The 23,325-nt window shown below is 38.9% G+C and overlaps 1 protein-coding gene across 4 annotated transcripts in view; it reads right to left on the bottom strand.

The window, feature by feature from the left end:
• ank1b (ankyrin 1, erythrocytic b) overlaps positions 1–23,325 on the bottom strand; it is a 69,966-nt gene that overhangs the window by 3,132 nt on the left and 43,509 nt on the right. Inside the window, exons 19-43 of one of the 4 annotated variants that reach the window (XM_084136389.1) lie at positions 23,092–23,190; positions 22,595–22,693; positions 22,389–22,487; positions 21,887–21,979; positions 21,633–21,705; positions 20,410–20,430; positions 19,152–19,275; positions 18,967–19,030; positions 17,912–18,024; positions 17,451–17,675; positions 16,455–16,609; positions 16,075–16,286; positions 15,547–15,751; positions 15,175–15,271; positions 14,480–14,708; positions 13,958–14,086; positions 11,590–11,709; positions 10,240–10,324; positions 9,179–9,253; positions 8,948–9,079; positions 7,726–7,884; positions 2,282–2,942; positions 735–1,020; positions 547–627; positions 167–258 (exon numbers count right to left, since the gene is read on the bottom strand). In XM_084136389.1, coding sequence (XP_083992515.1) covers positions 190–258; positions 547–627; positions 735–1,020; positions 2,282–2,942; positions 7,726–7,884; positions 8,948–9,079; positions 9,179–9,253; positions 10,240–10,324; positions 11,590–11,709; positions 13,958–14,086; positions 14,480–14,708; positions 15,175–15,271; positions 15,547–15,751; positions 16,075–16,286; positions 16,455–16,609; positions 17,451–17,675; positions 17,912–18,024; positions 18,967–19,030; positions 19,152–19,275; positions 20,410–20,430; positions 21,633–21,705; positions 21,887–21,979; positions 22,389–22,487; positions 22,595–22,693; positions 23,092–23,190 — 3,705 coding nt within the window. In that variant the 3' untranslated portion in view covers positions 167–189. The remainder of the gene's footprint in view (positions 1–166; positions 259–546; positions 628–734; positions 1,021–2,281; positions 2,943–7,725; positions 7,885–8,947; positions 9,080–9,178; positions 9,254–10,239; positions 10,325–11,589; positions 11,710–13,957; positions 14,087–14,479; positions 14,709–15,174; positions 15,272–15,546; positions 15,752–16,074; positions 16,287–16,454; positions 16,610–17,450; positions 17,676–17,911; positions 18,025–18,966; positions 19,031–19,151; positions 19,276–20,409; positions 20,431–21,632; positions 21,706–21,886; positions 21,980–22,388; positions 22,488–22,594; positions 22,694–23,091; positions 23,191–23,325) is intronic. The other 3 variants (XM_084136391.1, XM_084136392.1, XM_084136390.1) reach the window with 3 other exon arrangements.

The raw sequence follows: 23,325 nt of genomic DNA, 5'->3' as shown, positions 1-23,325 counted from the left end.
TTCATGAACAAATAGCTCCTTCAAAGAGACATTGTCTGAAGCAAAGTCACTCTAGCTAAAACATAAAACTGATGGCTGTATCGCTCAAGTTTAGAAAAGCTAGCTCGCCCCATGGGTTTTAAGTTGTTCCTTATGTAATGCACCAATCATTTTTCCTGTCCCGTACCTTCAGGACAGTTTGTGTTTATTTCAGTGCTTTAATCTCCGCAGACTGGAGCGCTTCACAGTCTGGACATCCCTCTTCACATCCACACCCAACTGGAGAAAAGAGAGAAAAAAGATGACCAAATCGAATCTGAACAAATTTCATGACCTGAGATATCCTCACAAATAAACTGTTTCTTATTTTCCCTGGCATGTCTCATTGTTTTGAGGACTAGTGCATCTTTGAGCCTACATTCAGTACAAGTAAAATACTTATGTTCTGTTAAAATCAGATACTCTCTAAGAATTTTACTCGAGTCGTATTGGAATTGGTGACTTGTAACTTTTAATAGAGACATTTTACAATACTATTATAAACATGAAAGAAAACTGAGGACCCACCTTGGTCACGACATTCCCATGCTCATCAGTGAACTGCTCTTCATGCCGATGATCACTGGTGAGATCTATCGGATCATCCTTCTGTAAGGAGGGAATAATAGTTCAAATATAATTATTGACTAATTGAAGTCAAGACTGTGTCCAACAACATGCTCTTTGCTCAGACTGGACAGGCCCAGGGGACACACCTGTGCCTTCCGCCTGTCCTGGTCCCATGCCCGTAAATCCCCCTCCTGACGGGAGAAGCCCAGCCCTTTATCAAAGGGCTGAGTGCCCAGCAGACGCCCCCGCAGGACCTCCGAATGGCCTGTATCACATACCGGTGTAAGCAGGGCCTCCTGTGCTACACGGGACTGATTGTGGTCCTGGGACGATGACATCATGGCCTCCATGGTCGGCCTGGCTTTGGGTTGAGACCAGCTTTGGAGGGGGTCTTTCTCCTGCGAGAAAGGCTGGAAGGCGCTGCCCCCGAGCCTGCGGAGGAGGGATGGATAAAGATGGAGTAAATGCTATCTGTCTAAAGGGCCATTCACACCAAGAACTATAATGATATCTATAACGGAATAGCTGAATGAAATCCAATACTTGTTTCTAACTAATTTTGGGTTGCTGATCCCAAAATTAGTGCCTGCTTTGCTCTAGCACCTCACACCTTCTCAAAAAATATAAAGTGCATTTCGTGGCATGTTTGCTTTCAACAATCATTTTGTAAGGTCAAGAAGACTTGTATTGTTCCTTAATCACCAGAAAAACTGCCAGAAAGACATGGTTCTCTATCTTTCTCTGAGGCAAGTAAGAACTATTTGTTCAAGGTTCAAATTATAGCCAGTGATAGAAGAAAATGCAAACATGACCCTGAGGTTTTCTGCTACATCTGTGGGTGTTTCACCACAACCAAACAGCGACAGAATTTTTTTGCAAAAAAACCTTTGTTTTTGTGGAAAAAAATACAGATTTTGTGAAAGAAAGTTCCTTGACATTAACTGGAGTATTTACTAACATGTTTGTCCAAAGAAACTTTTGACATTTGATGGCTTTTGAAAAATTGTAAGTGACTGAAAGTTATTATTTATAATTTCTAACTCAGCATCATTGAATTAGGTACTATTAGGCCTTTACAAATCATCCGATTTCCATGGTCCATGGTGTCACGTTACGTGTAGGACAAAGCTCATAGAGACGAAGAATACCTAGAAATAACATTTAATAACCAAACTCTCATGGGAAACAGCAAACACTCACGCTTACATTGACGATAACGGACAAAGACTGAAGGAGAACACAAGGTATAAATACACAGGGACTAACAAGATAACTAATGAGGTGATTGACAATGCACAGGTGATAGACATGACTAATTAGAACAATCATGGAACACTAGGTCACAGGACTGAACCAAAAACACAATGACGGGGGGAAACACAGATCATACATTGTAACACATGGCTGATATCGTGTAATTCTATGAGAATAAGGAAGTCCACATCACAACTATAACGATAATGACACAGAGGAACGATATTGTTGGAATCACTTTCAGAACGATTTTTTTGGATGGATCCTGCTGATCAAAGATAAAAACATTGACAGCCAATCAAAATCCACCTGAGTATAAAGAGCTTGAGCATTTAAAGCGTTGTTGTGTGTTTTTGTGGATGCCAACACAGTTAGCGTTCTTGGTGTGAACAGACCTTAATGCTTGTGGAGTAACATGGGATACTAAAGTAATCCATACCTGTCCCCGTTGTGTTCTAGCGCTCGGGTCAGTCCAGTTCTCTCACATAACTGAGCGTAGAGCTGTTGCCCTGTAAGAACAGAAAACTTTTCCTCTGAACTTGCCCCTTTTCCACCCTTTCCTCCTCCTCTAGTTACACCCATCACACTGCCGCCCGCCGCCGCCGCCGCCAACTCTGTCCTCTTGCCCTCCGACCTCTGACCTCCAGCCTGCCCGTTGTAGTTTGCCTTTGGGACGGCGCCGCTAGCCCATGCCTTTTCCGCACTTGCGGACACTGCCTCGTGCTGTATGTTGTCTTCCTCAAGCTCCTCTTCCTCCTCCTCCTCTTCCAGCTCCATGATGGAGCCGCTGGCCCCGCTGGCTCCGCTGCTGGGCCTCCCCAAACTACTGCAGGGCAGGCTCAACGTGTTGGCCTCGGAGTCGTCTGCGCGGCTGCTGCCGTCCAGGGACGAGTCCTCCACGGTCACCAGGGACGGACTGACCCCCGCCGGCCACACCTGTACATCCGACATCTCCATCATGGTGTCCTCCTCAGTGGTGGCGATGGGCGCGCACTCCAGGCTCGACACCTCCTGCCAGTAGGGCTCCGTGCCGAGCGGGGAGGGAAGGCTGTACTGCATAGAAGCGGGGGAGAGCAGCTCCTCCTGCACCAGCCCGTAACCTGAGGGATGGCCAGACAAGAAAGGCAACGCTAACACCACACAGACACAGTGGGGGTAACGTGGGGAGTCCTGACCCTCTCAGAAAGGTCATGCAGAACACAGTGCTCGGAGTGCACTCAAAGTCTGTAAATATACGTGAACAGATGTGCTTAAATGCAAGGAGTTGTGATTTTAGCATTAGCATTATAACCAGGCCACAGAAAGGTCATCCTGCAGGGCATTCTTGTTCATTCACAACAAGCAATCCACTTTCAAAGTAACCTTTAAAAGAATATTCTGGGGTTTTCAACCTGGGGGCATTTGAAAAATGACACTTTAAATGAAGGCGTTAGCATGGTGCATCCTCGTATTATATACTGCCCTGTTTTTCCTAAGTAGACTTTTCGGACTATAAAGGTAAGAATAAAACTTATTCAGTATTATTAGTCGTTTCTTCACTTCAATTCACCTGTTTACCATCACCATTTGACATTGTTCCCCTCAAACGCTGAAACAATGCGCTGTTTCCGTGATTGACCAACGCAGGTGAATATGACACACACAATTGGGTGTATGTTGCCGTAACATTCTAACTTCACATTGTTTCATACTACTCCAGAGCAGGGTTTAATAACCACAGTTAAAAAGCGGGGCTAACCCCCAGGGTTAAAAGCAGGGTTCAGAACGCTAGAAAGCCAGGGTCTCTGGGTCTTGGTTCAAGCCATCAGTTGTTGACTGGATAGAGCTTTCGGTCGATTGTAAGAAAGGGGTGGGGCTTATGCTGATGAAATGATTGGAGAAGATTAGGTTATGACATGTTAATTAAACATTACATGGTCAAAATAAATTAAAATTAATAGTCAAAGCCAAAGCCGTGTGGGCAAGTGCTCTGACATATGGCGCGGTTGCACTTCGGCGACCCGAGTTTGATTCCAGACTCAAGGTTCTTTCCTGGTCCAATTCCTCTCTCTCCTCTCCCATGATTTCCTGTCTCTCCTCCTAATGTCCTATCTAAATAAAGGTTAAAAGCCCCCACAAAATATAACTTAAAAAAAAAAAAATTGCATGGATAAGACAGATAAGATAATAACATGAATTTACAAAACATATAGGGTTAATTTTTTTTTAATGCCAACTTTAATGTTTTATTCATACGCTACAGCAATCAAACATTTAAAAAATGTTCATTTAAAGTAAACTGAAATGTTCCCAAAATATTTGCAAACAATGAGGGACATTTAAAATATATCAATTTGTTGAAAACCCAGAATATTCCTTTAATATACCTTCCCCTCCCACATACACACTAATACGCTCGGATTCGGGATTGACTCATGTCAGATCTTTTTCAAATATGAAAGTTGTGTACATGACCAGCTTAATGAGTATGCAACAATGGCTTTTCTCTTTTATGTATGGTCATGTAATGTAGGATATACATTCCTGGTAGTGTTCAAATGAACATGGAATTGCAATACATATATATATATATATATATATATATATATATATATATATATGATTTGCATTTGCATGATGTGTGCAATAGTATGCATGATTAATAAGAACACACAAGAGTATTAAAGAGGCATTCTGCATCTTCAGGGTTTATGCAGGTTTTATGAAGGTAAATTTAAGACCTTTTAAGACCAATTAAGGAAAATCAATATGTTCTCTAAATGTAAATGTCTAGGAAGCACACAATGAGTTGTATTAGCAACACTTCAAAGTTTGAAAATACAATTTCCAACAGATTTCATACCCATTGACAGATACTTGTTCTTGTTTAATGTCTCTGGTTTAAACTAAATCGAAAAATTACATGACTTCGTACTTCAATATTTTTTTTAGCTTCACAATGTAAGCATATAAACAAAGTATGCAGATACGTAAAAAAAATATATGATGATATGACGTGATAGATAACTGATTCCTCGTCAAGTGTTTTCTTGTAGCATTAAGCTATTATTAATTTTATTAATTTATCAAAGAACTGGGATCATATGAACAAATGTTGTAGCTGTATATGTAGGTAAATGGATGCATGGATGGTTTCATTATTGGATGGATGATGTTTCACTGGAAATGATAATGAAAAGAAGAAATGAAGAAATATTGAAGAAGAGAATGAGGATGATTTATAGTGATGACTTAGTGGAGACCTTCACTGTGCCCCCAGTAATGAGAAAACACACACGTGAGTCAGACACACACAGTGCACACCGTGAGACACAATTAATCTACTGTCACTCAAATACAAAAAAGCAACACAACATGTGGCAAATGTGTAAAAGCTTGATTGTTATGTACAAAAGCAACATTTGAAGACATACACCTAAACACACACACACACACACACACACACACACACACAGGTACACGTGCAAATAAATGTAAACACACTCAAACACACATCACATTACAGCACAACACAAAATTATGGTTCTGAAACATCTTGATTTCAAACACAACATCATTCTGAGTGATCTGATTATCTTATATGGCCTGACAGGCCAGGTTAGATATTTCCTAAACACACACACACACACACGCACGCTTAGGACTGCATTCACATCTTTATATTTTAATAATATTTTGCATATTTTGCAAATGTTGTTTCTATTGTTTGATTGTTCTATGCAACCATTTTAGCCAGATCTCTCTTGGAAAAGAGATTCTAATCTTAAGCGATTAACCAGGTAAAATAAAGATTATACAAGTAGAAATGTTATACGTGATCAATTCAGTTTTTAGCCACTAGGAGGCCCTAATGGCTACACAATTTCCTTTTTTTGTGAATACAGTCCATGACATCAGCAACATCACAGAGCCCCTGCAGTTGAAAATGGTGTCACACAATCATTGCGTGACACACACACATACGCTGGAAAAACACCAACAACAGCAATATATCAGTTAACACATAACATTCCAAAAATGCTTCTGCAACATGATATGGTCACAGATCCATTTTCCAGAGCATTATGTAAACTGTTGAGAACAGAACTGCAGGGCCTAAAACAACAACATCAATATATTCACCAAAGATGAGAAGAAGAGTTACTGAAATTCAGGAGTTCAAGCGCAACTCAGTGAAAATATACACAGGAAGAAACCCACACGTTGAAAGCATGCCATGCATACACAAGTCTGGTTATAGAGCAACATAAACAAAGGCCTCGTTTTACTTGAAGGCCCCACAAATACCTTTTTCCCCAGAAAAGACAAAAGAGAGCACGTCAAGCAGCATGCGCATGCATACAGACACATCACAGGTCCCACACAAAATAGGAATTAGAAAACGAAACAAAACAAAAACTAGAATGACAGGAAAAGAGGAGGCCCAGAGGAGGTCATTATGAGGTCGGAGGTCGAAGAGGAGAGCTGTGAGGAGGAAGAGTAGGGCGGCTGGGCTGCAGATGACATGTTTGGAGAAAGAGAGGAGGAGAAAAGAGAGAAGGAGAGGTGCAGACACAAGTATGGAGGCCTGTTGTCTTCTCTTTAAGTAATCATCATACGAGCCTACATACTCCTATCTGTGCCTCACTGGTATATTTAAAAAACACACCCCAAAACACATTCGATTTGTTTTCTGGAGCATAACTGCTACAATATCACTCTCGCTATTTACTTGCACTACTGCTCCATCCTATGTCATATTTGCATGCTTTTAAATATAAATATTTGGGCCTGGTTTCACAGACAGGGTTTAGATTAGGCCTTAATTTAATTAGGACATTTCGGTTGCTTTTTACAAACATGCCTTAGAAAAAACATTTCTGGTGTGCATCTTGAGACATTGACACTGACATGTTTTAGATTAGTTAAGTTAAAACAGCTCAAATATACATTTTAGTCTGGGACTAGGCTTGAGTCTTGTCTGTGAAACCAGGGAATGATTTGTTTTCCCAATATAATTTTGCCCAATGTAATTTTCTATATAAAATACAATTTTATTGGAATTTACACAGTAGTTTCCAACTGAATTTCACCATTATTATACTGTGCGCATTACAATTGCATAGGACCTTTTTGTAAGTTTGGATGAGAAAATATGAGAAAGAAATATATACAGTATATAAATATTATGGTAATGGGAACATTTTTAATAAAGGATATAAACTGTAACATACTGAGGAAAGCAGGCGAAGGCGAGGATCTAAATGCCGGATTTTTAATAAAGTAACCCATAAACAGATAAAACATAACTCAAGGAACAAAGGAACTCAAGGAACACACACACACACACACACACACACACACACACACACACACACACACACACACACACACACACACACACACACACACACACACACACACACACACACACACACACACACACACACACACACACACTCTCTCCAATGTTCCCATTATCATAATTTCTTTGAATTATTTATATTGCTATACAAATTTGTATTTGCATTTGTTATATATAACCTGTTGCACTGAAGCAAATCTCATATTTGTCAGTAATGCCATCACGTGACAACAGTTTTTCGCTACTGAGAGGTTTGTTTTGTAATAATGAATGGAAAAGGCTGAAAATGGAGGCATTGCCATGGCATGCCTGATTAATCAGTGGAAAAAAAAAAGCTAAATAGAAAAAATTCTCATTAAATCCTGTCTCATACCCAAATTTCATGCTCTAGATTTTGGGAGACTAGAGCTAGTATGCAATTAGTGGCCAACCCATGCAGCTTCAAACATCTTGCCTTGGTTTACATGGAGTCTAATGTCAGTTCATTGATGAACGCACAGAGGATTAGAAGATCAGTGCAAGCTGCAGTCTGTTCTTACCATTGATGACACTAGGGGAAAGAAGAGTGGAGTCCCGATCAGCCAGCCTGCAGGCTCCTTCCTCCACCGCCTCGGGAAGACCCTGTGGAGCCTGAGCCTCCAGACACTTCACAATATCTGCCCGGTCAATGTTCTTCAACGCTCCATAAAGGTTCTCCACTGAACATATGATGATGGAGGAAGTGTTATAGTAGCATGCAGAGACAAGGAAACTGTCATAAAGAGTAAAATTAGTTTTCTGTAAATGAAATAATTCTGTGCGCGTTATAGTTTTGTGCTTTTAATTTCATTTTCAAATTTTTAGTTAATTTCAGCAGTACTTGCAGTTCAATTTTCTGGTTTCTGGCTATGAAAATGTTTTTTATGGCAATAGTGTTTGCTTAGTTTATAATAATAATACTGATGTATCCACCTTATTTTTAACGTAAGCACGGGTGTGGGCATATGTAACTTAAATGTCCGAGGCTTCCGGTCTCATCCGCTTTGTAATTTTAACTGAACAAAAACCATCCATTATGACACGCTGTAAGTAGCGCAAATAGTTTTACCATTTACTGCACTTTGTTATTCATCTGGTTACTTCCCTATAGCGGCTAATGAATCGGAAGTCTCGCACGTTCACACAAAGTAGCTTATTACTTTGTTGCAAAATAACCCTAGTGAAAAAAACCTATACCAAAATGTATTTAAAATACATTTATTTCATACTAAGTATACTACAAATCCATTAACATATTTACTGACATATCGCTTGAGAGTATATATTATAATTAAACTTTATTTGGAGTACTTCTTTAATGCACATTTCTTAATATTAAGCCTAAAATGTGTTTTAATATCACTATTAGTAAGGATAGTATGATCTCTGTATAATATCATTCTTTAAATGCAAGATATTTAAATTGTACCTAAAGTATATTTGCAATAGTTAAATTTTAGCACAATCAAATATACTTAAGTATGGACCACTATTTCTTGATATCTAAAGTGCATTAAGTACAAAATTATTTGTTCCAATTTAGCAGACTTTAAGAATGCCAATTTAGTGTACTAAAAGCACAATTGCAGGATATTTATGTTACATTTATGTTACATAAGTACATAAATATGTATTTGTAGCATAAAATAAATGTATTTCAATTACATTTTAGTATATTAATTTTTCACTAGGGAAGGTGGATAAAGCCACAAAGTGGTAGAGTGTTTTGTTACGGATCCTCACTCTTGGCTTTCTTGCCCTCTCGGCTAACCCACAGGTTGAGCAGAGCCAAACTCTGGTCCAGGAGAGAGTTGGGATTCTCCACTCTCATCCGGTTAATGTCATCCACACTGAACTGTAGTTCCCTCCCAAGTTCTACAACGAAAACAGACGGAAGCAATTATAGAATGTGAGTTGAGGGGGAAAAAAAGACAGAGAGGTAATGAAAAGAGATACGAGAGGCAGAGCTCTTACCGGTCCAGCTCAGTCCCAGCTGTTCTGCTATTACTGTGATCTTTAGCTCGGTTCTCTCCATGACATTTACAGTGGCTGAATCAAAGACAAAATATACCAGAGTTTTCACAGACAGTCCAATGATGAAACACTTTAAAAACATACCCAGCTTACAACTTTACGCTAGTGGATAATATATATTTCACTGTGGCTGATCCTGAAAAACCCAGGAGACTTAATATAATAAACACTATAGATCACATTAACAATATAACCATATCCTTGGGTTAGTTGATATATGGTCTTATCTGTCATATATAAATATATACATCTATATATTTATATATATATATATATATATATATATATATGAATAATGAACATGTTCAGTAAAGATCTTGTCAATTAAGACATGAAAAACAGGAATGTAATGAAAACGGCCTCTTCTTGATAGATTTTATTGAGAACTATATATGAAATCAATGTAATGACATTAAAGCCACTATACTGTATGGTAAAACATCCTGTAAAAATGACCAGATCCAGTGAAATGACTAAGATTAGTTATAACTGATGACTGAAACTATAACGTTGATCGATACTTACCAAGAACTGGTACATACTACATACATTAGTTGGCTTCATCTGCTTCAAGAACAATGAAGATGTGATGCGTTTCGGACGGCAAAGCCGCCTTGAACCTCCCTCAATAATCACTCCTCCACCTTCTACATGTCTAAACAGGCAGCTTTTACCAAGTCCTTTCACTTTAAAGCTCATTCTCAAAGCTAAAGTTTGCCATGCTATGAGTATTTACTCTGGAATCAAACCAGCACCATGCGTTTCATTACTGCTCATTCGCTCAGTAAATGTAAGGGCCACCCGTTTCTCTGATCTGTTTGTGTTAGATGTGGCCCCAGTGAGTGCAATCCCAGCATCACCCTCATAAAAGAGGGCAGTGCTCAGCATCCAATGCCCAGTCACAGCCATGCATGAGAGATTGGGCAGGTATAGAAGCAAGGATATGGGTACAGCATTCAGAAGCCCCCCTCCTCCACAGCTAAGGGGACGTTATGTCTTACCCAGGCCGGACTCGTTCAGGGCGCTGTACCTCTCCCTCAGGGCGAGAGGGGTCAACGTTCTCCGCCGCTCATCGCTACCCACCACCTAAGAGAAATAAATGTATTATGTACAGTGCTTTGTCTTTCATACAGTGTTTTTTGGAGCATGTATCCCTATACACATCAAGGCAAAGTACTCATGTCTAAAAATAGCTTGAAGGTGTTGTAATACACAGGAAGAGAATCTGAAGACAATATTACATCTGAAACACCAACTCCTTTTATTTCCCTTTTTTCATTTTTCAAACTTTTTATATTCACATTTGAATTGTGCAATACACTATATACTCTTTTAATGTCTATTTTTTTCCATCTTATCTTTGGTCTCAGTTTTTTTCCTGATTTTTTTCTGAAATATAGTGTGGTCACAGAAACACATTGAGGACAGTGGGAATGAGAATAAGCCAAGCTCAAACCTTCATCACCCATCAAAGTATTAGGAGCAATGCGCTGACTGCTGTGGCACGGCCCCAACTTCTCATGCAATTTTAATCAATTTAAGTAGATTTGTATCAGTTTAACTGGAATGACAACTATTTATGTAGCCTGAACAATATACGTACGTTTAAGAAATATCTTGAGATATCTCTAGATATATCGTAAATGCCATGTTCCCAAAAAAAGAACGACAATTTCTTTAATCATGTAGTTTAATTGAACCTTAGAGTTAAATGGTCTACACAACAATGGACTAGAGTAACTCCATTATGAGCTGGTGATTAGTTACTTATAACAAATACATTTGAATGTCATTTGAGTTTGGAAGGTCAAAAAAAATATTTTTTAGACAGGATTAGTTCATTAATTTTTTAATTACAAAAATGCTTTTATTTTAAACAAAATTGACAGATTCTTAAATAAAATGTATTTATAAATAACATATATATTTAAAATAATATATGTATTTATTTATATGTTTTACATATATATATATATTTTTTTATTTCTGAATAACAATATTTTATTTTAATCTTGTTTTAATGTTGGATGTGATTCCAGCAGGTAGTCTATGAACCATCAACTGCTATTTACCAAGAAAGTAGATTTTAAATTCACACTGAATAGCTCAAGATCAGCAATCACAGACATTCGTATGCACATGGAATTCGATTTCTCAGAGGCCACCCAAGTTAGTCCAAAAATCAGTAGGTAATTTGCTTTTTTTCTTTCTTTTTTTTTTACTTGAGGTTGAGTGACAAAACACAGCTGTGATCAATTTGTTTCTGTGAAACACAAAACCGTCTCGTTAGAATAGAGTTCATGAGATGTTAAGGTGTAAGTGATCAGAGAGGAAATGAACAGCGACAGCACCTTGACACAGGGAGGCATGGTGATGTTGAGGTTGCACAGCACGTGTTGCGTGTCCTCGTACTTGGTGGACTTGCGCAGGAAGGACAGGAACCCGGTGGCTTCCTTATTGCCGTCTCTCACCTGATGAGCCAGGGGAAATGGAGAGGGAGGGAGAAACAGATGGGAGAGAGGAGAACAGGATGAAAGAGAGGGGGGGAATGAGGCGAGGGTCAAATAAGAACAAAAGAGAGGGAGAAAGAGGAGAGAGAGATAGAGAAAGAGAGAGATTAAAGGGTGTTAGACAGAGCAGCTGCCCGGCTGTGACTCATACAGGTTGACGGGAGGTGGGGAAGGGGATGGAGGCAGTCCATAGGCAGGCGAGAGACAGAGAGAGATTTACCTTTACTTTTACCTGGCCGTCTGTGAGATCAGACAGTAAGTGAGTGACCGTGAGAGAGAGAGAGAGAGACAGTGAGACAGACATACAGACAGGCAGGCAGGCAGGCTAGAAGGTGAAAGAGTTAAGGGCATGCTCACGTGACTAATACAACAGTTACGAGGTGAACCACTACGCCACAAAATACAACACAGAGCAGCTCGTCTGTGGCTGACCAATCACAGAAAGAGGTGCAGAGTGTAAGCCACAATGACAGACACCAAAATGAAGGGAGGGAAACAATGAAGAGAGAAAGACAGCACTTGGAAAAAACAGAGACACTGAAGACAAGGGCTGCACGATTTAGACCAAAATATTGACAAATATAGCGACTGTGATTCCAGCTGCGATATGATAAAGATGTAACATCTCATATTGCTTACTTAAAGAACCAAATAGCATAACATTACATGGAAACAGCAGCTCTCAAAAACTGGGCAAACAATGCCTTTTGGTTCAAAATCCAGTCGTTTTATCCACGCTCTATTGCTAGTGAAAAAAAAAAAAGTGTTACTATTTAAGGGTGTTCACTCTTGAGTCCTCTTAAAAAGAAAGTGAGTTAAAAAAAAGTACCCAGTTCTGTTTGTATTCACACTGGAAGTGGACTTGAAAGAGAACACACATATCTTTATATCTTTTGTCCAGTCTTTTGACCACTTTATCTCTTTTGTCAACTTTCCACTCACACATTTAAAAAACAAAACAAAAAAACACCAATTCAACATTAGTAATAATAAAAATACTATTACTAATAATTTAATATTATAATACTAGTTATTAACATTACATAGAATATTAATATAACAGAATTTATTATAAAATAGTACAATTGGATAAAATAAATAATAATAATTTAATATTAGAATGTTATTTATTAATATTATCTAGAATATTAGAATAACACATTTTTATAAAATAGTATAATAACTTGACATAATAAATTATAAATAATAATAATTTGATATTAGAATATCGTTTACTAATATTATCTAGAATACTAATGTCACATCCGCCGGCTGGAGTGCCCATGATCGCCACCAGAGGGCACTCCTTCAGTCTCTTGTGCAATCTCATCATGAACTCCATTTCCCAGTATCCATTGCCTGTTCTCATTATGTGAATTGGTGTTGAATTATGTGTGATTACATTCAGCTGTGTGTCATTATCTGGTTAGCTTTGCCTATACAGTAAAAGCCCAGTGTTTTCAGTCATTCGTTGCGAAGTCTTGTATTTGTGTTACACTGCCATTCTGAGCGATATACTGGTTTTCTGTGTCTTGGTTTTTGATTCTCTGCCTGTTGTTCTGGATTACCCTGTTTGCCTGTTTGCCTGTGGTTTCTTGTTTTATGTTTGAATTGTTTGACCCTGGCCTGTTATATGGATTACGATTATGGATTGTCCCAATAACACTGCATTTGGATCTCCAACCCTAGTCTCGGAGCAGTTTGCAACAATTAAAATAATAATATATTATAAAATAGCCATAATAAGCATCTGTAATATTCCTGTTATAATTTCTAGCCTTGACCCAGTGTCACATTATTAGATTTTAGAACTTAGATTAAATTAGAACTTCTATAGTGACAAAATGTTTGAAATCGCATTCTTGTAAAAATATAGTTAACAAGAAGCACTTTACACTCACAATGGACACTATAAAGAAAGTGCAGTGCAAGCTTTAATTGAACGCTCTGGGGTCACACTAGGCCATTTTATTTTGAATACATGTGCAGCCCTACTGAAGACATTAGGGAGTACATAAAATTGACAAGATGATCAGACAATGCTAACACACACACACAAGATGACACTCAATGACACTCAAATATGTGTAGGTTGATTGAAAAAATAATATTTTTAAAACAAGGGAAGTCGACATGAACTTATCAGCCTATTTCCTAAGACACTCTCACGGATAGACAGAAATAGATAGGGAAAGACAGATGTACAGACCTTTACAGAGACAGGTAGCCGATTGTCTCTGAAGGCCTGGAAACTGAAGCTACGAGGCTGCTGGGTTGCTTTCCTCACGGGCACCAGGTTTCCAGAACATTCTAAGTGCAGAGGCATCCCCTCCATCACCTGTGGGAGGAAAAGGAAGGAGAAACACAAGGAGAGCAGTGATTCAGAATGAGTCAGAGACTTAGCGCTAATGTAGCGAGTCGACGTCGTTGTGTACAGTAGACAGCTGCATCATAAACTTGCATTTTATTACTTATTCCCTTTGAAAATGCTGAAAAATGAGTTAAAAATGAGATCTAAACTGCATTGTAAAAACAGAATCCTAGAAATTAAAACTTTAAGAACAATTCAAATGAGGCAAGACACATCATGCATTGCAAAATGCACATTCAGAAAAGACACTGGTGTTAAAAACAATGCTAAAAGAAAATGGATCCTATTTTTCTGATTTTTTTTTTAGTGTACATCAGAAAAATATATATGACATATACATATGCTTTTATGTCAGCTAACCTCAATGTCCCTGCTGCGGGCCACCTCGGAGAAGTTCTCGTGCAACTCAAGGGTTTTGTCTATTTTGTCATCAGTCATGCAGTAACAGCGCAGGCGGCCCTCTCTGGCATCGTTCATCTTAGCAAATACAACAAATTTGGCCATGTATGGAACTGACATCAGCTCACGGTACAGCAGGTTGGCGAAGGTCACGGCCTCTGCCGTTCGTGGACAGTCCGCCAGCCAGAACCTGCAGTGAAACAGAGGACAGACACGTACAATAGAGGGGGAAAAAATAGGGTCACAAGAGACAATGTTTACTTGTAAATGTGTATAAATATAAATGGTGGTATGTAATAAATATAAATGTAATGGCGGCTGGAATTCACCAAGAATGAATTGTTTTCAGAGATGGTAAAAGCACAATGTTAATTGTGCAAGGAAAATAGTGCTGAGGTTTTTGAATAAAGCACAATTTATAATGAGCCTAATTTACAGTAAAATGAGGTATGTTAGCAATGAAAAGAATGGCAATGACTTTGTATTATTTATGGTACAGGGCTATTTTAACACATTTAGTGACTGCTTAAAACAGATTATAGGTGTTAAATAAATAAGATGCATCTTTTTGTGCTGAAATACAACGCACAATGTAGTGCAACCGTTCAGTAAATTCGCTCCTAGATGCTTTATCCTTGAATGCTTTTGTGTCTCACCTTGCAGACACATTGGTAGTGAAGTTGGCACAGTTGTGGGAATACATGAGCTTGGTAGTGCCAGTGATGTCTTCCCACTGAGCGGGAGCGGTGCCACCTGCAGAAGGTTTACATTTTTTTTATAAAATCCTTTTTTTTTTTTAACCAACACCATCTGGAATGAACTTGCTGAGTCTATCTTTATCCCAGTGTCCCTCTCCAGGCAGGACACCAGTCTGTTTCAGCCTTTTCCAAGCAGCCTGGCAGGACAGCTACATCAAATCTGGCCGAGGCTGGAAAAGACTGGCGTTCAAGACAATCTTCCTTTCTCCAAAACACAAATATCAATTTCAGACAATGTTTTCTTTGAAATAGATCAGAACCGGACTGTACCAATAACACTGCAGAGGAGGCGGAGGCTAGTAGTGTCTCCTTCGCCGGCATCACGTGCACTCTCCCTCCAAGATGGAGGTAAAGGGATACGCAGCCCAATTGGTCGATGGAATTTGCGCCGACGAGGCTCTACTGTCACAACGGGACTGAATGTGGCCTGATTTCCCAATTGCCGAGTCAGCAGCTCATCAGGGATTGGCTGGGCCTGGGTAGAGACAAGAGAAGAAGAAAAAGACAAAGATTCATAAATCAGTTATTCCTTAGTTCATTTTCAGTCATTCTCCTCTGAATTTATGCATTATTATTATGCTTATTTTTTTAACAATGTGTACAGCATTTTAGATAAAAGTTTTCCCCTACAATACATAATTGTCAACTTCATTATCAAAGGTTAAAAAAAATTAAGTTGCACTCATAATCAAGTCCAGTTTGAATGGTCATGCCACTTCTGAATCTAATCATATATTTTGTATAAAATGTGTGATTATATTGCTTCACTGTCATTCTCTCTACATTCTGAAAACTCACCTGTAAGCCAAGTCGGACCCTCTTAGTGACCGCCGTGTCGGGGAAAATGGCCTGGACCTGGGGCACCAGCTTACTCATCAGCTGACCTCCCTCTGGGCCAATAAGATCGCTCTCCTGTTGGACACGTGACACCACAGCAAAGTAAAGAGGGAAGTCTGTGGAGATTATGCGCCGGATTCTTTTCTTCTCCAGCTCCTCCTGACTTTCCAGATCTGATGAAGGCATCCAGAGAAAAGGTCATAAGGTCAGTCTTACAGAAATAATTGTGGGGGAAATGTAAAGTGATATGTAATTTCTCCTGCTACATAACTGAAAGAGAAAATAAAACTCTTTTCTCTTTGGGTTTATGGAAATTCCTCTTAGTGAAACATAAGACCTACCTTCATCCATTCCATTGAGGATGGTCTCCAGAACTTCATCGCCATAGCGATTCCGGTGCTCTTTCCATACGGAGCCATTCTCACTTCGCAGAACTACTAGTTCCCGATCACCTCGGCTCAAGGAAGCAAAATGAGGGATCTCCACTATCACTGGCCTGAAGGGAATGATGGGAAAGTGCAAAGGCATTAGAAAATATCTTTATTTGACAACAAGACTCTGAGTGAATAAAATAAGAATGATTAATTCAGAATGAAGAATGGACTTTCTCCATTCTGTCTTTCTCAGGCTACATCTACATGAATCCAGATACATTTGAAAATGGGGTTTTAGTTTTAAAACGCTCTCTGCACACAAAAGTTGTTCGTCCACACTGAAACATCAGGAACTACTTAAATCATCTTAATGCACGTGTTAAATGTGATAAAAGCTTATTGAGATGACACCAGTCATAATAAAGTTCTTGCGTTATTCTACTAGCATGATTGTTTTATTAGCAAAATATCCCACCACTTACTGGTGCATCCAGGTCACACTCAAAATCTCTATTCCATGTATGGTCTAAATTGCAATTGCCCTCAAGTTTTGCCACAGTACAGCAATTGCAAGTACATTTTTTTGTCATTTTGTTTTTGGAATGTAATATGAAGATTGTAATGTAATATGAAGACACACAGCACATGCCGCTATAACGGTAGATATCTATTGGTAAAATATGTCACATGACTAAACATGCATCATCGTTTTTGAATACCTCCGTGTTCACAGTCCACACTACAATGCTAAAACGAGTTTTCAAATGAATCCACTTGTGAGAGCATCTCCAAAAAGCTGTTTTTGTGGACAAAAACACCCAAAACGTAGAGAAAAAGATGTATTTTCAAATGTATCCGGATTAATGTAAGCGTAGCCTCAGTCCTACTCAAAGACTCATTCATGATATCACAACTAGAATCGCAAGCAATTGCCATCCTTATTGCACAAGCACACACACTTACCCTAGAAACTGCATACTGGAAGGCCCTAGAGAGATAATACGAGATGCCAGTCCCTCTCCCTCCACTAGAGGAGGTGGGGTGGTGAGTTTCTGCGGTTTGACCAGACGGCAGGTGATGCGTGTGGGGGCAGCGCAGGTGCGTGGCGGGATGATCACACGCAGACCATTATGCCTGCTGCCCCGCATGGACCCGCCTCTCGCATCCACCATGAAGCTGACCAGAAACCTGTCAAACAACCAGCCGGTGAGCAAATCAGGCACACTGAATTTAGCCGGAAGCCCAGTATAAATCTAAAACCTCTTCAAAAGAGCCTACTCCTAGACACAAGATGACAGTGAAGACAGGTATAAAAATAAGCATTTATGACCAACAGATAAATACGGAGATAAAAGCGGTGAGAAGTGTCCGTAACGTCCGTTTACTGGATTTGTTTAGGCTGAATGTGAATTATGTGCACTGACCCAGTGTGGATGGGGCTGGCCACTGGGCTAACGTTGTCTGAGGTCTCTGTGGCTGGACTACTGGGGATTAGAGAGTCCTCGTCATACTCCTTTGGCAATGGGACAGGTGTGTGCTGCAGACACACAGGAGTAGCACAGACCACACAGACACAAAGACACACACAAACAGAGGTACAATGACAGCTTTATGAGCGTAAAAGAGAGAAAAGGTCATCTCTGCTCGGATAACCAGGTCATAGCAGCTGGTCAAGCTGTTTAGAAATAGGGTTAATTAACTCTAGCTTCTTCCAGCTTAGCCAAGCTGGTTTACCAGTTCTAACCAGCTTAAAAAAAGTGAACTGTATATATCTATAACTGAAGCAGCCAACTGTATCGGATCTGACAGCAGCTGCATCACAAACCATAAGTAAATGATTTCATGAAGCTTTGTCTGTAAATTGCGCTTTTATACGGATAATGGTTTCAAAGCACTTACACGCGTGCAATTTCCTATGCAATGACGTTAGCCAATCATAACAGTGATCATTTACTAACAAGCCTTAAAGGAGCCGCCCTTAAAAACAGATAGTTTCAGACAGGGTAAGAATAAAGGTTAAAAAAAAAATATATATATATATATATATATATATATATATATATAAATGTTTCTAGTTATGCAAAGCTCTAAAATATTGTATTGGGTCTTTAAAAAAAAAAAAAATCCTTATCCTTAATTTTTATCCAGTAAACCCTGAATCAATGAATAAAAAAGTCATGTAAATTCATTGGTTAAAAGACTAGGAACCCTGCATAACATTCAGTACTTAAAACTGAATTTTAATTTACAGAAACAAGAAGTGCCAATAGATTAAAATAAGTTTTGAAAAACACATTGAGGGCAAAGGGGGCCTTCAAATATTGTTGTGGACTATAGGGGGCCTTGGAGTCAAAAAGGTTGAGAACTGCTGGCTTAGACTATCAAATGAAAATCTTTGACCATTTAGATAACACCAGACCTGGATTTTTCAGCAAGGAACATTTCTTATTTCAGCACATGAAGCAGAAAAGTACAATACCTGGTCCAACATGACAGTTTCAGGTGACACACATGGAATTCTGGGAATTGCGGGTGAGTAAGGTCTGGAGAGAATGAAGGAAATAGTTGTAATCTGACTACTTTATTTTAAAGTAAAAAAAATGTATTCAGTTCTAGCATCTTAGCCAAAGGACAAAATCGTTGCATTGTGCTCTTGTGACCTACGTCGTGCCCATCCCGCTCTCAAAATCTCTCAGGGTTTTCTTGGGGGACAGAAAATCATCATCCTGGTCTTTTAGGTCATCCAGCTTCAAATAGCGAGCCCCATCCATCCCGAGAAGTTCATCACCTACATACAGCACAAAATATGTCACAGACACTGATGTAGGAGGTTTGCAGGAAAAAGGATGATTAAGAGAAAGGAAGGAAAGCTCAATTCACCATTCATAATCCATCATTCCCGGTCGAGCACAAACAAGAACCTTCACTCATTCACCAAGTCCAAGCAATGAAGTCATACACACAGAGAGCCAATGGAAAACATGAAGAAATCAAGAAATTCGGTAAGAAATTCATGGTATTGGTTTCTGAAGTGGGCATGCCCGGTAGTGCAGAGAAGATCACACTTAATCTGCATGGGAGAGGTTGTTTGATGTTATTGTAGGGGCTTAATCACAGGTGTTCAGAGACACGTAAAACATACACTGTCATTTTGGAGCCCTCTGCTGAGTCAAATAATCATCATCAATTAGTAAAATTATTCACTCCCAGTGTGACTCCCTTAGTGTTTGGATAAAGAGAACCTCATCTATGGGTGTTTCTTTAACTACGGGCGCTACGGGTCCCAGCAGTTGATTTTTATCAACATTTCAAAGTTTTTTCATGTCTTCATTATTTATTTTTGATAGTTTCCCAATACCTTTTATCAAAAAATTTAAATTATATATATATATATACACACACACAAAATATAAAAATTGTAATAATAATTTAATAAAATAATTATACAATATTAATATGAGACCGGTGTCTCAAAATATGAAAATCTATTAAAAAATATGTATAAAAAAACAACTAAATACACAAATAAACACGTTAAATAATATAAATTAATCTAATCTATAATATAATATAATAATGTGATGGAAACTGACAAAAAGTCTGTTTACTTATTGCACAAAGCCAAAAATACCCATAGTTGAAGAAACACCCTGACACAAACAGTGTACAAGTAATTTCAGATGCAGTCCTGTTAATGATGGATCCACAAACACGTTACTGTCAGTAAAGGAAAAGAAACATCATGACCACACGATAATGAGGGGCCAACGCCGTAGTAAGACAAAGCGACATGTTAAAAATAGAGAGCAGTTAGAGACACTTGAGGGTCAGAGACAAGATGAGAGTGCTTGAAATGGAGGCACACGTTTCATGAACCACTGAGTACCGGACAACCAAGCCAGAAAGTGGGAGACGCTCCTACCTAATGTTAGCTGAGCAACTCCTACAGCAGGAAGGAAGAAGGAACATTTCAGGCTGGCGATGCTACCGTAGTAGATTTACAGTAGGTTTAGAATATCATGAAATACTTGCTTTTGCTTTTTCATTCCATTAAAGTCCTAAATAAATGGAAATTTATCAATCATCTTTCAGAAGAAACAAACACATAATGATAAGAGCCAATGAAGCTTAAAGGGATAGATCCATGAAAAATGAAAGTTCTGTCATCTTTTAATCATTCTTTCCCAACTTTATTTCTTCCATATCCTTAAAACACATAAGGAAATGTTCAGGAGAATGTCCAAGCTGTTCTTTTTCTTACATTGAAATTGGATAGAGACCAATGGCTGTTAAGCATCAGACATTAAAGCACCATAAAAGCGGTCCATTCGAATCAGAGCAGTAATATTTAAACGGTAAACAGAGAAGAACAAAAAAAAAAAACCCAGTAAACTTTCTGAAGATTCCGCTCCGCTCGCTCAGTCCGCTCAGGGCCGCTCACTCAACCCAGAATGCTCTTTGTGATATGCTGGTTCGAGAATATGGTCTAAGGTTAGGTCTAAGGTTATGGAGTTCAAATATTGTTTTATATCAGTTGCGAACCTTATACACAGCCTAAATGCACAGTAAACATCAGTTAATAACGAAGAAGGATCTTTATTGTTTTTTGCTTATGGATAAAAAGAAGTTTTAAGTTAACAAACGTCCCAAAGTCCACACTGATGAGAGCGCCATTTAAACAAATATGTAAATATGTGTTTTTTAATGGTTTTAATTTAGTTTTAATTCATAATAATAACCCTGGTCACCATTCCCTTTCATTGTATGGAAAAGAGCAGCTTTCAGGATTCTGCTAAATAACTGCTTAATAAGTCATACGGGCCTCGAAAGGCATGGGGTGTGTAAATGATGACATTTAATTTAATTTACACAACTGATCCTACATGTGTAAATCACACTGTGCAGTCAAGTAAGTAGTCTTTGAGTGTGATATCATCTCTAATCTCTAGTTCACTTAAGACTGTAACTTTTGGGATATGACCCAGCAACCCATCTGCCAACTGGCTCATGTTTTTAATTGAGAGTCTAGCACCAACCTCATGGTACTGAGACCTTGTCACAGCAGCTGAGAATCTGTGTTTTAATGTGGTATTTACTGCAGTATGATCCTTCAGGCTACATTCAATATGTGCCACACGTACGCACCTTCATCTTCCGACACATCCAGTATTTCATCCACCGTCTCTGGGAAACTCATGCGATGCTTCTCAGTGGTGATCTGAGGGATAGAGAGGGAATATATGAACAAGTCAAGATGGCAAATGTTGTACAATTCACAGAAGACGACCAGATTAATAAGAGATGAAAGATGACGTAATAAAAGCCACAAATCAAGCTATGAAGATTGAAATCTCATACTGAGATAAGATAAAGTTCATGAGAATGCAAACGACTCTCACCACAGATACAGATTCCTCTGTCACCAGTTTGAGCACATCAATGACAGAGATGTAGCCTAGCCGCTTAGCGATACCCAGGGGTGACGTCCCATTCTGTCACAGATAACACAGTCAGGTCACCAAATCTCACATCTGTATCTGATAATATTCTATCTGTCGGTTGTGATGGGAAAGGAATATATATATATATATATATATATATATACAGTATATAAAATATACGTTATGCAATGTAAATAATCATAGAAAATATTAAATAAACAATATATAATATAATATAATACTAAATATACTTTTTTAGGGCCACTGTATTCTAGCCATGCTGCTTTATTCAGCAGGATAATTCCTAAATAACAGCTTATGTTTACTGCAGAGGACTGGCAGCATGACAGCAGAAATTACCCACACCAAATGCTCTTCATCAGACATTTAAGCAGTGAATAATATTTTTGGGTGAGAAGAATTGTCATATTTCAAGTATGCGGGAAGGGGGTCTGCTTACAGTGGTGATCTCATTAGGTAGTGCTCCATGTTTCAACAGCAGGGTGACGATGTCTGTATGACCCTGCTGGGCTGCTTGATGTAAAGGAGTGTATCCCAACTGGAAAAGAAAGATGAGGGAGAATGAGAGCGCAAAGGTACATATTAACAGTGAAAAGTGTACAAAAAGAGGCCTGTGTACAGTGTATCCAAATGTGTAGCACTTACCCTGGTCTTGCTGTTAACGTGTGCTTGCAGCTGGAGTAAGAACTTCACCATCTTTATGTTCCCATAGTGGCACGCCACATGTAAGGGTGTGTAGCCCATCTGAGAGAGGGATAGAGATTAAAAAGGGTGAGAAAGAAAAGAAAAAGCAAGTGAACAGCTAAATGCACATAGACGATCAATGCCAGCTAACATTACAACGCTTCAGACCCTTAGATTCAGAGCCAGAATGATTTAATGGGGTGAAGAATGGATTATGAAAAGGTTAAAGTCACTCACTGTGAATTTCAGCACATATCACAATATCCCTTTAGTAGTTGTGTTTGCTAAACAAGCATTATTATTACTATTGCTGATATGGTTAGGGGTTTCGTTTTTTCAGACAAACCACAAATATGAACGCTACATATACAAATGGCTTTGGGGCCTAAATTCTAGGACATTCTACAGATGGCACTACTGTGTGTGTGTGTGTGTGTGTGTGCATTGAAGTGTCTTACCCTTGAGGCTGCATAGACTGAAGCACCCTGCTTCACCAGCATGTCTGCAATGCCCACATGCCCTTCCTGAGCAACCAGGTGCAGAGGTGTCAGACCATTCTGTACACACACACACACACAAACACACACACAAACACACACACACACACACACACACACACACACACACACACACACACACACACACACACACACACACACACACACACACAGACACACAGACACACACACAAA

The sequence above is a fragment of the Abramis brama genome, assembly GCF_963993115.1.
Source record: "Abramis brama genome assembly, chromosome: 15".
NCBI classification, from domain to species: domain Eukaryota; kingdom Metazoa; phylum Chordata; class Actinopteri; order Cypriniformes; family Leuciscidae; genus Abramis; species Abramis brama.
Note: the sequence above shows the minus strand (reverse complement) of the source record. Positions and strands in the feature narration are given on the sequence as shown.